General features: G+C 39.4%; 1 protein-coding gene across 1 annotated transcript; it reads right to left on the reverse strand.

Moving 5' to 3' along the window:
• Positions 1-12,571, reverse strand: sqor (sulfide quinone oxidoreductase). The gene is made up of 10 exons (XM_012880355.3): positions 12,373-12,571; positions 11,481-11,682; positions 11,222-11,392; positions 11,055-11,108; positions 9,571-9,765; positions 9,261-9,470; positions 8,989-9,172; positions 1,495-1,562; positions 1,056-1,234; positions 1-945 (listed from the first exon to the last, which is right to left on the reverse strand). The coding sequence occupies exons 2-10, from the start codon at positions 11,676-11,678 to the stop codon at positions 888-890; spliced, it is 1,317 nt and encodes a 438-aa protein (XP_012735809.2). The 5' UTR covers positions 11,679-11,682; positions 12,373-12,571; the 3' UTR covers positions 1-887.
• Between the last annotated feature and the right edge of the window lie 3,985 nt (positions 12,572-16,556).

Here is a 16,556-nt window from a genome sequence, read left to right on the forward strand (position 1 = left end):
TTTTTAACATTATTGCCATTTTATTGATTAAGGAGCAATAACTTTATTAGTTACAATGATTTTTGCTTTGACTGTGTGACCACCGTGACATTTAGAAGAAAAAGAAAAAAATGATACATGTAGAACAAATCTCCAACACTGACATATAAAACGTACAAAAAAAGCACTTATGGTAGTTTTCATGGTTATGGTCAAGCATTTATAAGGTGAACTCCAGTGAAATGTTTTAGAGCAACTGATGATAAATTGGACTCCTCGGCTTTCAAGATTAAAGTGAGATGAGAAAAATGCAAAACTGATCGCAATGAAAACTATTCACATAAGCTACCAGCAGAACACACTTTTTACTGTAGCAACATGAAACATTATGCAGTCATATAGACTTATTAAAGACTAAATAAAGCTGCAGAGTTAAGGCATTCCTATTATATTTTGCAACTCAACATTGTGCTTTACCGGGTTCCGCTATGGAGACGTGAACGTCATTAGCTGGACTGCGCATGGGTGAGTTGGATTAATCCGGATTCTGTACCGCTGTGTGACAATGATCAAACTTGTCATGAGAATGGTTCCTCTTTACCTGCTGGGGTTGTGAGCTACAGCTTCATCTAGGTTCGCCGCACTTTAGGGAGGTGCCAGCAATCATTAAACATGATCGGCTTCTGTTCATCGAACGGACCAAAAACGAAGTGACTCCCGTTGAAGTAATTTATTTTCGTTGTAAATACAAAGCCCACTCCCTCCTTTTTAGGCAGCTGAGATGAATCTGATGATGTCAAGATCACAGACACCCTCGTCTGTCGCTTCAGGGATTATGACACAATACATTTTATACCAGTTTCTTTGTCAAGTTTTAGGAAACATAACATCTAGTTGATGGAGAGATTTTACTTCATCCCAAGATGGAGGAGCTTCCTGTATGGTCCAGGTCCACCCCACAGGCCCCTAAAAGCAGATGTAAGAAGATTTTGTAGCAGCCCGTGCAATTTTTTTTTTTTATTAATTAATTACAAAAGGCATACTATTTCATTGCTGACAATTGACCATATGCATACCGGAGAAGCCCGTGCCAGTAGAGGTGAGGCATCACATCAGCTTTCATGTAGTACATCAGTCTTCGCTCTTTGGCTTGGTTGATTGGGAACGTTTCCAGCGGCTGACCGTTATAGTCGAACTCTGCCAGGACGACTGTGTTGTAGCTCGTGACCAGTGGACAGGAGGTGTAGCCATCATACTACAGAGAAAAGAAAAAAAATACTTATGCATGATGCCAAAACAAGTTTTTTTTTTTTTTTCTTGGGGGCGTAATTTGACAAATACAGTCATCATACAGAGGAAGTACACACAGTTCTTACAGCTGACAAATAAATCCAACCTCAGGTGGACAAAAACAACATTTTCTACACAGATCGTGCCGATTTTCTTTAAAAAGACGAAACTAAAAACACATAGGAGGCTGGAACATGAATCAAAACAATAATCAGCAACAGTTACCTTCTTATCTGGCTTCTGATTTTTCACTAATTTGCTGATGGTTCTGTGCAGGACCGCAGACTGTGCAGCTAAATAGACAAAAACAAATAACAAAACAAGGTTTAACTTGTTTGCTACTGAAATTAACCCGGCCCAGGCGCTTTTATGGATGTTGAGGCATTGTGAAATACGCTGCAAAAGGGGAACTCAAAATAAATAAAATGTTCTTGAAATTAGTGTATTTTTCCTTGATTTGAGCAAGTAAATGTGCTTATCTGCCAATTGAATGACTATCATGACCCTTAAAATAAGATAATTAGATGTATTGGACTTGAAAGAAGATGCAGATCAATTGTTCCCACTTTAAGTGCAAAAATCGTATTCCATTGGCAGATCATTTAAATTTATCTACTCAAATCAAGGACAAATACACTAATTTCAAGAACATTTTACTTACTTTTACTTCCCTTTTTGCATTGTATCCTTCACATTCAGGTTTGTTAGGAGTTATAGCATGCTCCAGCATGCTCTTTGCAAAACAAATACATCCCTCTAATCCCTGCTCTGTTAAACGAACATAGAAAAATTACTCCTTAAAGGGATAGTTCCCCTTTTTTGACGTAGGTGTCTGTTGAAATGTTATGACTACCCGACAACCTAGTCTCTTTCTCAGAGTCAGGCATTATCTATCGCAAGGAAGCTATTGATTGTTCATGCTCTCAACTGAATCCCACACCCCCCCAAAAAAAAAAAAAAAAAATTAAAAAAAAAATAAAAAAAATTAAAAAAAATGTCTTAAGTCTTTAACAGATAGTCATCTGATTTTTAACCAAGAACCTTGCATAGAAAAGGCACGGTAACATTTTAGGAGCCTTTTCCTTGTGTTTACCGTATAGTAACAAGTTTTCCTGATATCCTTCAGTTTATATTGATGGATGGAAAAGAAAGACAGCATTTTTGGCAAGTTTGGGTTAATCACAAAATATACCGTCAGCGCGATATTCCAGTGTCACGTTTTCTAGGGCTGCTTGATATTGGAAAATCATGTGTTGATGGTAGTATATGGGTAAATGTAGGGATGATAAATACACATTTTACTCCGACCTGTCTTCCCATGTGTGCTTCCAAACCTCTTTGTGACCTTCAGCATCTTGGGCACTATAAGTTGTTACAGTGCCACGCAAAGTGCAGGAAACCTAGAATATATTAGCCAAAAATTACCTAATTTGAAACAGTCCTTAGAGATATTGTTATTGCAAATACTGTTATTGCAACAATGATATACTTGCGATATATCGAGGAGCCCTAAACATTTCCTGATAACGCTCTAAAGAAGAATAATGAGTAATTTTATTATTGAAAAAAATCACACAACTCGTAGTTTCGTTTCTCCCACTGGCTCATGTGGATTAATGGTACGGTCAGAATTGGCACAATTCATTTAAAATCTATTGCAACAACAGAATTTCACAAAGTTCAGGTAGTTTTACTAATGTTTTAGACTATAACTCCTGTAAAACGATCACATTCCTTTGGTCTGATTTTACAGTTTTTCTGTGCCATTCTGGAGATTCTGCTGCAGGGGGCAGTGTTGTCTCCTAAGCTAAATGAAGCTGGATAAATGGGGACGTTTAAATATTGGACTGGCAAACATTAACTACGCTCACAGTACAACTGGAAGTTAACAGATTAACAGGTTATGGTGGATTTATGCTGGTTAAAGAGCACCTCTTAGTTTTATTGCTTTTCTGGTGGAAGCAGCACCATTTCTACAGGCAGAACTGCAGACGACTGGCCCTGTCAGTGGACAAGCTCACCAACATTTTTAGACTTTCACCTGACCGCAGGTAAAGCACATTCCAGACAACATAGCCAGGTCTGGCTGTCCCAGTGGGTTCACCCTAACAGCAGACTGCAAGATGCTAGAAGAAGTCTCCATAAAGTCTAAAATGTCATGACATTACTTACAATGGGCTCTTGCTACTGCTGACATGAATGTTCATGCCTGTACATTCAGAAAGATACTCTACTTTCATGAGAAGTGTGCACAGAGGACACCTTTGTTCAAGGACAAAAACAAAGGTCTCATTGAAGTTTGGGAAACAAAAGAGACAATGACCAGAAGTTTAGGAATGATGCTCTTTGAAAAATGGGTTTAAAACATGTTTAGACACCAGAACAGAGGAAATGCTTGTCTTAAATCAAATACAGCATTTCAGGAAAATAATCCCATACATGATGATGTAAAGCATGGTTTAGGGATGCTTTTGCTGCAGAAGGACCTGGCCATCTCACCATCATACAGTCCACTAGAGCTATCAGATGATCAACGTGGAAGCCTATCTGTAAAGAAATTAAAGCTGAAGCAGAGCTGAACCCTGCAACACGACAATGACCCAAAACATACCAGTAAATCCACCAGGGACTGACTGAGAATTGATAAATATGAAAGTCAAAGCTCGGATCACAATCTCATGGAAGCTTCAAACACGTTGTACATACAGGAAGCCCCTCAAAACACCTCAGAGTTGAAGGTGAAGAGCGGGGTACATTTTTCTCAGACTAACATCAGAGACTGGTAGATGAGTACAAATAAATATGTGCCTGGATTTATTTTCAGCTTGATGGAATTAAAGGAGAAATAAAAGTAAGAAACATACTGTAAAATCAACCTAAATTATTCTCATTTGTCACCCAGGATGGAGGTAATATTCCCTATAAACAATCTGTCCTGTCCATCAACAATGTCTTAGTGATGTTTTTCTCCTTTCAAACCTAGAGGTACGGTCCTAAACTACTTCAGTGCCAAGTGTAGCCAGTGTAGAGCTACACATTAGCACATTTATTCCATGCTGTAATTGTTTAGATCCATTGAGTAAAGTTTTAGATTAGTGTTTACAGTCACCTTTATCAGAGTGGACGTGTAGACATGATGCAGAATCATTGTAAAATAATAAAATTGTTCTTGAAATGCAAGCCTGGCAAATCACCAGCTAATGTGGTCTCCAACCTTGGCTGCTTCGACTAAATTTATCTCCAAACGCAAGCAGCTTGTTGAAACGTTTGAACCAATGGGCTGGCAGCAGCAGTCTCTGCTCTAAATTAGGCACACAGCAGTAAAGGCAGCGAAATCACGTCTTCTACAAGACAACAGCAAACTAGGAACAAAGTCTTTCATCCTTTACACAAACTACCTGTACCGGAAACTGGAGGAGTTCATAGTCTTAGTTAGATGTGGTTCTGGTATTAACACTTAAATGTAATGCATCATACTAGAATGACCTAATTTTGGATATTTGAAGCTTTGTAAAGTAGCTATTTTATGAAATCTTGTCTAAGCAGGCTGTGTGCTTTCTGGTTTTGATTTACTATCTTAAACAATTAAACCTAAGAGAAATGGTAATTCTATAAATCAAATATAATTTTCATGTTATAGCCAATGTCAAATTCTAAGTTAAAGGTACATAGTCACATTATATGCTTATAAAAAAAAGACCAAACCTGTTTGATCATGATAAAATAGGCTTATATGCACGAGGCGTCCATTCTGATTGTGTTTTGATGTTCCTTTTTGAGCCTAAATATAACCCAGCGTCGGGCGCGATGAGCAGATATAAACAGACATGGCGCCATCTACTGGCAGTACCGCAGAACTATCAGAAAGCCAGATGGAGACTAATAAATCACTAATAAATAATGCCGGACCGAGTAGAGTCAGACCCCTCTGCAATGCCTCGCTGTAAAACAGCAGCTCGGTGTGATCAAAGACCAACATTATTAATTACAGAAATCGATCTACAGCCTCATCTCAACATCAGGGAGAAGGAAAATTCCCCATTCATAAACGGAAACAGGGAAACAGCATCAAGGTAAGAATCAACCAATTTATAATATTGTTTGTACTTCAGACTGTAGAGGCTAAGAAGCGCATTGCTATTATTATCGTCACAGTATTAATAAGGACATTTACTCATGCCCATCAGCTCTGCAGTGCCATCTGAGCCTCAGCAGGTTTAGCTTCTGCTTCAGTGAACACCAACGTTCATACAGTATTCCCAGAGCTATTCCAGTCGTTACCCTCTTGGAATCATATTTTATTGCGTTTTTTTTTTCAAACTGGATCTCAGACCTTTGTTCATTGTTTCCTCACTTTGCTGGGAGATGCTAATAGCCATTAGCTGCTTCCTTGTTTATTCCCTGGACACATGCGCAGTGTGGTACCTCTGTTGTCATTATAAATTAACTTTACTTTTTTTTTTCTTATGTGTCCTGTTTGACAGTGTAGCATTGAGAATTACAGCCACCCTACACCGCATAGCCTGTTCTTGTCTGAAGGGCTTTATTTACTAACAAACTGAGCAAAAACAAAGCTAAAAAAACACCAAAATCACAACTAATATGCCAGCAGGATGTGATAATCTTTTATAAAAACATTGTCTGCAACCAGAGTGAGTTACTGACGTACAATTTAAAAAAAAAAGTCGAATAACTTTGCTATGTACCTTTAAAATAAAATTTTATTTTAAAGCAAAAGCATAATTATGCTGCATGTAAAATTTATTGATAAAAAAAATAATACAAACTATTTTGACATTTTACTCGGCACGGAGATTGTCCTTTAGCACAGTGACCTAAATAACTGAAATATAAGTAACTTGAAACCATATAGACAGAGTTGGCTCAAAAAATCTAGTAGGTCAGGGAAACTGAGAGATGAACTTGATCCTCATATATAGGAGTGACTATACTCCTATATATCAGGATATACATAAATGACTACATCAGCACTGTACCATCGTTTAGGCTTTTATAACCAGCTGGGTAAAAGCGAGACTGCAATCGGCAACAGCACGCCCAGTTTGGGTTTTCCCAAGGGCATTAAAAGTTACCCTGGAGAGATAAGGACAAAGATCTAAGATCTGAGCCATCATGTACGTGTCGTATCTGTCCCAACACTCTTGTGGTGAACACAAACCCTATGAGGTGGTGTTTCACAACTGCTGGAGCAGGAAGACGTAGAAGAAATGAATGCAACTAAATAACGCGATCCCCCTTAAAGCAGGACTGGGGATGATATGAAGTTTAAAGCGGCACATCTGATTTACTGTGACCGCACATAAACATTTATCAAGCACATCTCTGAACCTGACACCGCCCTCATCACCCTGTACTTTGCTACTTTCAACCCCAGAGCGGACATTTTGATTAGCTTCGCAAATACCAGGCCAACAATGTTATGACTTGCTAATCTCTATCTTAATGATAAAAAAACGCAACAATCAATTGTAATACAATTAGAACTGTCCTTGCCTCAGAAGGTAGTTGACAATTTACCACTAGAGATTGATTGATTGGTTGATTTATTGATTGATTAGAGTCCCAATTCAAAACTAATCAACTCTTTGGCTAGTTTTGCAACTCTCAAACCAACATCTAGTTGACAACAGTGCCTTGCAATATATTTTTAACCCTTTAACTTTTTCAAACTTTGCCACATTCCAACCTCAAACAAACCAATTTTTTAAAAACAGGATTTTATGCGACAACGCACACCAACCAAACAACACGGAGTAGCGCATAGTGAATCTCCTTTCAATTCACCTGTGTACAATTTCATTTCTGTTTAAATGGAGCTGTTCTCCAAATGCCTCAGAGGTTTTGTCAGAGAACATAGGTGAACAAAAAGCATCATGAAAAGCACAAAATCTGAGGCAAGATCTTCAGGCACCCTCCGTCCAATCTGACTGAGCTTTGGCTACAACAAATGTGTAGTTTAGGGCTGCAACTGGTAGAGACGTGCCCCAAAAGACTCGCTGCTGTAACCGCAGTGAAAGGTGGGCCGAATACATGTACGTGCCACACTTTTCAGATTTTTATTTTTTAGAAATGTTTGAAAACAATGTTTTTTTCTGCTTCACAATCATCCTCTACTTTGTATTGAACCAGCACATAAAATCCTAATAAAATACCACAAAGGTTGCAGTTGTGATGTGACACAATGAGAAGAACCTTAAGGGGCAGGAATACTTTTGCAACACAAGTGGCTGTTTTCACTTTTCATATGTTGCACCTGACAACCATTGGGGGAGCAAAACAAAAACCCTGCCAGACTTTCTAGCGCTGCCTTTAGGTATCCCTCTCCATTGTGACGCAATGTGGTTCATCTTTCAGCGTAACAATGACTCAGCAAAAAGCAAAACTGGTTTGAGTCCAGGACATGCCGTTTTCACGCTTACACAAGCGTCCTTGTAACATCCCAGACGGCATTCAGAGAGGCTGCCTGTATGTTAACGCAAACGTCTGAAATGATTTGAAACCAGACCGCTCTAACAGCGGATAAACACGTCGCTATAAAAAGGCGAATTTACGTCCATATGTGCCTGCTGCTGGGACAGCAGATAAAGCAACCCAGGGTGAAGTCTGCCGAGGGTAATTGAAATAAAGCTCCAACTAAATGATCAGGCAGAGACGATAATGACATTCAGGAATTTCTGTCTGCCCTAAATTCAATGATCATTCTAGATAATCAAAGTCCAAACTACATGTTGGTCATGAGACTGAAGCCTTCTTTTAGTTTCATTTCCTGATCTCATGTGTAATCCCTTTTGGCGACATACAGCGCTTTTACAGGAGAGACAGAAGAGTAACTCAGGAGGAGGTCTGGACCTGATACGTAAAAACCAGGTTATTTGTTGTATCCTCCAGCCATAAACCTGGAGAGACATAAATACTGGAGCTGACAAATCCATCCGAAATCTGAGATTTTGTAGGCTAAAGGTCATTATATATTTAGCCAAAACAAAGACAACTCAAAGGTGGGCCCGACTCTCCCTTATGATCAACTCTAAATACGTCTTTGTGTCGACCTAGTTGGCATTAAACCTGATGGTTCGTAAGGACAAACTGCTCAAATAAAATGTAAAGTCCTAATGCTTAAATAAAGGTTTGCATCCTTACATGCCTATTGTTTTTGTTCATGCAATCCTTTATTATTTTTGTCTTAAATGTTCATTAAAAAATGGTTTTATGAGAAGACTGGTAGTAAAAAATTTAAATGAATTTTCCATTTAAAAAGGAGAAAAGCTGTAAACGCTTTCTGCAAACACCACGTGTACAGAGAGCGATAAGGAGATTTCACTTTACATGCACGACGCTGCCTGGATATTAACATATTTTAACATCCAGATTACCAACTGTAACTGTGAATCTGAATTAATCGTGCATACAGGGTTTAACTGATTTATAATGCAGTCATAAAATGTAATTATATAATTATCCTCAGAGATAACGATGACTGAATGCAAAGATAAGAGATAACATAAAAAAAATACCAGCATTACTTATCATGTTAAGGCTTGGTTTATATCTTTATGATGCTATGTAAACACAGGTTCTATAGATTAAAGTAGGTTAAATACAAAAGAAAAATCCCAATTATTCACAGAAAATGCAACCAATCACTGCATGCTGCAGTTTCCAGGATTGTCGGAAACCAACCCCACAGCAATCACTTACCGACAGCAGCGCCGGTTTTGGCCGTGGGAAGGCTGGTGCAGTCTCCGATCCCAAACACGTTTGGATATTTGCTATGTTGGAGCGTATCTTTGTTCAGATCCAGCCAGCCGTTCTCATCAGCAAGAGGACTGCCTTTAACCACCAGGCTGGGTCCCATCGGTGGTGTAACATGAAGCATCTCATACTAATTCAGAGAACAGAGGAATTTAACTCCAAGAACTTCATCTAAAACGTTGGTCAATAGAGAGTGTCATTTAAAGCCAGGCAGTTACCTCAAACACTTTGGTTTCTCCTGGTTTGTCCAGATTCTCAAACACGGCCTCTTGTTTGTCTGGCCGCACTTCTATCAGATTTTGTCGGAGGTTTATTTGCAGGTCGCGGGTTTTCACGATGTCCCACAACGTGTCGGCATATTTCTTGATCCCAAAGAGCACCGGCAGTGATGTGTTGTATATCACGTTGGCCTTTGCCCTTTTTCCTGTCTTAAATACACATAAAAAAAAAAAAGGTGTCGCCATGAAACCCAGAACACATCCGACCTCTTTTACAACACATCATCATTAGATCCCTCAGGTGAGGTACCTTTCTAAGGTAGGCGTCCGATAAGTACATGATCTTCTGTGGAGCTCCGGCGCATTTCACAGGAGTGTTTGGGAAGGTGAAGATGGCGTTGCCCTCTTTGAAGTCCTGCAGAGCCTTCCAGGTTTTCTCCACAGTTTCGACGGAGTAGTTTGACCCGATCTTCGGATGCTCAAACGCCTCTGGCAAGCCTTTAATCTACACAAACAAAGGAATTCAAGGAATATAATTGGCCCTGCATACATCCGTCTTGTACCCATAAACAATCATCTCCTACCTAAATAAATAACCACTTCAAAACAAAGTTGATTTAACTCGTTAATTTCATTCAGTGAACCTCCCGTATTATATAGATTCATTAGACACATTGATATATTTGGAGTGCCTATTCTTGTTTAGGTCAAGTCAGGTTGCTGGCCAATCAAGCACAGCAACACTTTGGTAATTTAGTCAGTTTTTGGTACCTTTGGCAGTGTGGGCAGGTACATGGGATTTACGGAGATGCTAATTTAGTTTTCCAGCAGAACCGTCAGAGGAGGGAAGCGTGAAGAACTTCAAGATGTTCCGAACTTACAAAACCACAGCGGACCAACACCAGCAGATGACACGGCGCTCCAAATCATCACTGACCGTCAAAGCTTCGAAAGCAACTTGATTTCTGACTCTGTCCCTGTTCCTCCAGACTGAGCTTCATTTCCAAACGAAATACAAAATTTACTTCCATCTGAAAAGAGGCCCTAAGGCCACTGATCAGGCTTGTCGTTTGTGCACCTTTTTCTGCCACACTTCTTCCTTCCACTCGACTTTCCATCAATATACTTGGAAACTGAACTATGAACAACCAGATTAACATCCATGTGAAGGGTGTCAGTGAATGTCTGCCAGACAACTGACTAATCAGCAGTTTGCTACCGTTGTTGTGTAACATAACATTTCTGTCTTAAACATCCTCTCTTTTTTTTTTTTTTTACAGGTTTAATATAATAGATACATTTTAGATGCCCCAATCCTTAGGTTTTCATAATCTTTTTAAACAGTGCAATGCAATATATGAGCTTCTTTGAATTAAATTTCTGTAATATTTTAGCTTTTTTCATGATATTGTTATTTATTGAGATTTAGCTGCATTTCTCTCTTGGCCGTTAAATATTTAGATGACGTATGGAGAGGATCATAAAAATGCTCAGAGCTCACGCCTAATCTATTTAATTATATGCGATTTCCCCTTTTCCGCTGAACACGGTGATGATCCTGGTTTGGCCCAGTCAAGTTTTATGAGGTACAAAAGTTTACGACCCCTGATCCAACCATTAAACAATACACAACTTCCTGCTGTCTTTTCATATCAGAAAGAAAGTCTGGCATGAAACCACCAAAGTGGCACGAGCTTAAAATGTTGAAGGGACGAAAGGACCAGGACTCACTATAAATACGTTTATGTAGAATGCAAGAGGATTAAACAATGGATACAGAAAGCGTGACCTTACCTTTTCATAATGGAGCTGCAAGCCGAGAGCCACTATTAAATAGTCATAAGAGATCTGTAGAGAAGACAAGAATCACTCAGGACCCTTTTCAAAATCATGCTTTAGACCACTTATCTCCCACTAAAGACTCCGCCAGGTAAGTAACGAGCTAGTAAGAGTTAAATCACCTCAGTCCCATCTTCTATAAGGACGCTGTTTTTGTCTGGGTTTATTTCCTGAACCTTGGATTTCACCCACTTCACACCAGACGGCATAATGCTGGCAGTGGGACGAGCCGACGAGGCAACAGTTTTGGCTCCAGCCCCGACCAGGGTCCATATTGGCTGATAGTAATGGACCTGAGAGATGTAGAGAACAACATTTGATAGGTAACGTCAGGGAAAGGAAGTGCACTTATTATGCGATCACAAATTCCTGCGTCCTTGCCTCGGACGGCTCCACGACGGCCACATTGTCGGCTCCAAACAGCCTCTTCATCCGGGCGCTCATGCAAATGCCCCCACTTCCTCCTCCAAGGACCAACATCTTGTAGTGCTGCTTGGCAGAGGCACGGCTGCTGGTGTGGAGATGAGAGATAGCGATGCCCCTGGGCTGGCACAGCCTCAGACGATGCAGGGAAGCCATGATCCTTCGTGGACAAAAAAAAAAAATCATTTCAGCTCAGCAACAATCCACCAAGGCAGCCTGGGCTTCAAACTTCTGAAAGTCTCACAAACAATCTGCACTTCCTGTTTTGCTGCTGCTACATCTGGGATTTAACAGATTTCACCTGGGTAACTTATAAAACTTAAAAAAATAAATAACCCCTTTCAGACAACTTTTTTTCTTCTTTTTTTTTTACTTAAATAGTTTTTCTGCAAATGAATCAAACTGCTGCAGGCTCATGTAACAATACAAGAAGGTCATGGATTTGATTGTGGCTTTAAAAAAAACCACAGGTTGTGTAACATACGGTTGAACCACAGCCGCCTTTGCAGAGAGGAAAAAAAAGACAATAGATTGTGTACAACTCTCAAGAATTAAAAACAAATATGATTTTTTTTTTTTTAGCTGTACAGTTAATTACGCTATTAAAATCGACTCCTGTCTGTTGACTGAAACATAACACTGAGCAAATCCAAACAACAGCTTAGCACAGCAGAGCCAGATGGGCAGCTGGAGTAAACATGAGCCAGCCAGGGTACAGAGCGGTTAAAGCGGATCTGAACCAACCGTGCTGTGGGTGCATGCTGCGTAGTCAAGAGCTTTCATTCCTGAACACACACACACCAGAGGACATTATGCACGGTAGGAGGATAGAAGGCCTGCTAACACCTACCGTGAACTGCAGGGGCTGCCTGCTTTTACCGCCGATTCAAGCGAAAGGAATGAAAAAATATAGATATATAATCTCCGGACAATTAAACGGTTCCTGTTTACTGCCCCGGTGAGGAAAAAATGCAGAAATAGCTGCGCACCTCAGAGCGCGACGCGTTTTGGGACTCGTAGACTCCGCCCCTCGCACCACGCACAGAGCGGACGTCCAACCGTTTCACCGTGTAGGACGTTTGGTCCCGCCTCCTCGGAACGCTCGACCAATCGTAAGTCAGAACGTGAACCCGTGAATGAAACGTTACTCAATGTACTTGAACTTCATATACCGTGAAAGACGTCCCGTCTTCGCTGTGACGTGGAAAATGTCAGCGACGCCAGTCCGATCCCGGCGGCGTGGTTCACTTCGTTGTGTCGGAATTTGACAGTTTTAACGCTGCGACGTAACTTTGAAACCGCGGGCACGTCTATATGGGCGCGTTTGTATCGGTGCCAGCACCTAGACGGCGCCCATCCCTTTGACATTTGATCATGTAACTCGGGACAGACAGGAGTGCAGTATGTTGTGTATACAGTGCAAACCCTGACTTGTTTTTCTGCGAGTGCAAGGCGGGTGATCTGTGCTAAAGCAGGGGACCCTTTCCTCGCCTTATGGCGTATAAATCAATACAGCGTTGCCATAAGCAGATCAAGCAATGTGTTTCTGCAAAATTGTTAATTTAGCCAGAGCCAAGCCAAGGTTGAATGAGGCCCTGAGGAAAATTACAAGTGGCACCGCACTTACAACTGAAAAAGTGAAACCCTAAATCGGGTTGATTCGATGAATGTGCCTCACAAATAATAAAATATTAGAATGCCCCAATAGGACTGAATAAAAAGGAGTTTTAGCGCAAATATGCACTTTAACAGTTGTCCAGGAGACAGCTACGGAACGCCTTTACAATGATGGCAAAAAGCTGGTTGTTCATAAAGTGCTGAATGGAAAGTTAAGTGGAAGGAAAAACTGTGGTAGAAAAAAATGAACAGGCGACAGGGAAAACAGAGGCCTTTTTAACAACTGAATTTAGAGTTTTCATTAGCAGTAATGCCCTAACATGTCCCTGATGCAGAGGGTTGCTTTAAACCTTTCCTGAATATACGGCGTGACTAAATAACATGATCTTAATACCAGATCAGTCAAGGCGGGGTTCCCCTGAAAGGGAAAAGCTGAAAGAAAGAAGATTAGCTGTTGCTCACAATCATATAAATTAACAGAAAAAAATACTTAAAAGACACAACCCATTGTATTGTCGGTCTACATATATTAATTTGCTTAACTTTTTAAATTTTGATAACTGAAATCAACTGTTCTACAATGTTCTAATTGAGACGCACATTATATATTTACAACTGCGGGAGGGGCTAAGCAGTCTATCGTGATTTTATTGTCATTTTAACTTTTTTATTAGTATTTTGTTTTAATTGTTGTTTTATTTGTTTTCTGTACAGTGCTTTGTGATTGTGCTGTCTGTGAAAGGCGCTTAATAAATACACTTTACTTACTTTATCCATGAATTTGCTCTTAAAAACATTAAAAACAGCACCAAAATGTTGAACCCCATCAAATCCTGATTAATCTAATAGTGTTTGAAATTTGTGACGCAAAGCGTACAAATAACAGTCCTGTAACACTTTGTGTCATCATTTTGAATGAAAGGCGTTAGAAATACATCAGTTTTGAGTCGATTTTTCTGCCTTTTTGTGACCAAACATGACATATTATTTTACAGTACAAGTGGACGCCTGTACAAATTGGAATAATGTGTTGTTTGCCAAGACGGTGATGTCTATAAAAGGTTTGAGAGCTACCGTGCAAAACATGGAACTGAAAGGTCACCAACTGAGGCATCTGCTGAAAGTCTTTTCACCATGACTCAGCGTATCTGCACTAATCACACTGGTTCTACTCTTCCCTTTATCATCCACTGTAACGGCCTGTATTCTGATATCTATACACAAATACATCTACAGTGTCCATTTGCCTTCACCCCATGTGAAATTACTATTTGTTGACGTGGAGCAGAAGTGGCAGCCTGGTCTCCTCTGTTTCCATCTTTGCTCAACTTGGTTGATTTAACAATCTGGACTCTACAAATAGCTGGACTGCTGTTCCATTTACCGTGAAAGAATAAATAGTCTCTTCTCTAGAGTAGTGCGATCCCCTTGCAATAACAGCATCAGGCGCTTGCATATTCCCTACAGGCTTTGCTTTGCCCTCTGCACACCTGTTTATTTATTTCACACCACAGATACACCAGTCTATAAGACACTGCACAGAAAACAAGGCGTACAGTGCCTTGAAAATATACAACACCTTTAAGTTAAGGTAAAACTACCATGTAGTTTACTTATTCATTTGTGTTAGACAAACAAAAAACGGTGCATAATTGTGAGGTATAGGTCGTGTAAAATGATTCATGTTTTTTGAAAGGTTTTTACTGACACAAAATCCGAGAAGAGGGTTCTGATTCTTTTCCTGCGGGTTGTTGAGGGCTCTGGAGGGCTGATCTACCCTGCTGAAACTCTCCTGAGGAAGAAACTGGGATGAAAAAAAATAAAATAAAATAAAAGAAACTGGGACGATGACAAAGAAGGATGAATCACACTGGATATGGAATCAAAATATTTATAGTGATTAAAATGATTGTAAATTGCCCCAATCCTAAAGCTCTAGCTACAACTAGGTGTCACAATCATTAGATGTTTGAGTTTTGGGTTTCTTTTTGTCTTTGTTACTTCAGTGATTTTTTTTTATGTTCTCTAGCTTCTGCCATTTCAGTCCATACATTTGTGGACAAGGTCCTTAGTACATCTTATATAATTTCTGTTAGATTTCTTCCACATGTTTTTCTCTGTGCAGTTCCTCTCCTTATGTCAGTATTTTGCCGTCAGTAGTATTAGCAGTTTCTCATCTCCACTTGATTGCTCTCATCTGTTTTTCTTACCTTTCTCCACACATTCCTCTGTATTTAAGGTCCCTGGTTTTCACTAATCATCGGTGCTGGTTTCTTCTGTAGTTTCATGCCCTCTGTTGCTCTACTTGATTTTACGTTACTCTACTTTATGTTCTGTTGTTCTGCCCTGGATTCTGTTTTCCTGTTTCCTAGCTGTTTGAACCCTTATGGTTATTCTACCAATTGTTCTAGCTGTAAATACTTTTTCTAAGTGTCTGTTTTTATCATTAAACTTCATCTTTGCTACTACCACAATCTGTGCTTGGGTCCTTCATAAACCGCATTATGACACGGGGTAACCACTCAACACATTAGTTGATGAAATGAATAACATTTTTGGCATCAAATCAAACATAAAAGATATTTAAACAAATCTTTATGGATTTGTTGGTTGTTGTTTTATTGGTGCTTTTGTTTTCTGTATCTAGTTATGTGGTTATATTCAGTTATTTGCGTGGCAATTAAAATGTTGAAAACAGTGGAAATAAAAGAGATTTGCACCTTATCAGTGTCTTGATTGTGTTCCAAGGAAACTTGTCCACATAGACATCCATTTTTATTTAAAAAAATAAAATCCATGTTCAAATATAATATTTGTTAATTATATATATTGTTCCCCTAACCCCAAAATGATAGAATAAATTTCAAAATGCAAAGCACGTCACAGCTCAGGTCTTAGGTGGCGTGTGACTAATTTTGGCTTGATCTCAGTTTTCTTGCAGCTCCTCATCAAATCCTAGTTCTTTTGCATCTCAAGGACAAAGGTCACTTTATTCAGAACTGTAATGCACACTTTTTATAAGGTGAATGAACTCTTCTATGTTGAACACAAAATAATACAACATTAATCATGGGAGTTGTTAGGTTAATTGGCCTCTCTAAATTCACCTTATAATAGGTGTGAGTATGTGTGCATGAATGGTTGTTTGTCTCTGTGTTGCCCTGAAACCATAACAATTTCAAAACGTTTGACTCAATCTTACAGTTTAAAAGACTGTTCTAAAAGATATTGAGAAGATGTAAACTTATGAAATTTGAAGAAAGTTTAAAATAATTATGTCTTTTTGTCTGTTTTATTTGGGAATTTAATAAAGAGTTGAGAAAGACTTAAGAATAATGTTGGTATGTCTAGTCAGTGAGAGAAAAATATGTATGGGGTGGTTTATTTAGAGCGGATTTGTATTAGAACATCATTGAA

Source organism: Fundulus heteroclitus, chromosome 2 (assembly GCF_011125445.2).
Source record: "Fundulus heteroclitus isolate FHET01 chromosome 2, MU-UCD_Fhet_4.1, whole genome shotgun sequence".
Classification (NCBI taxonomy): domain Eukaryota; kingdom Metazoa; phylum Chordata; class Actinopteri; order Cyprinodontiformes; family Fundulidae; genus Fundulus; species Fundulus heteroclitus.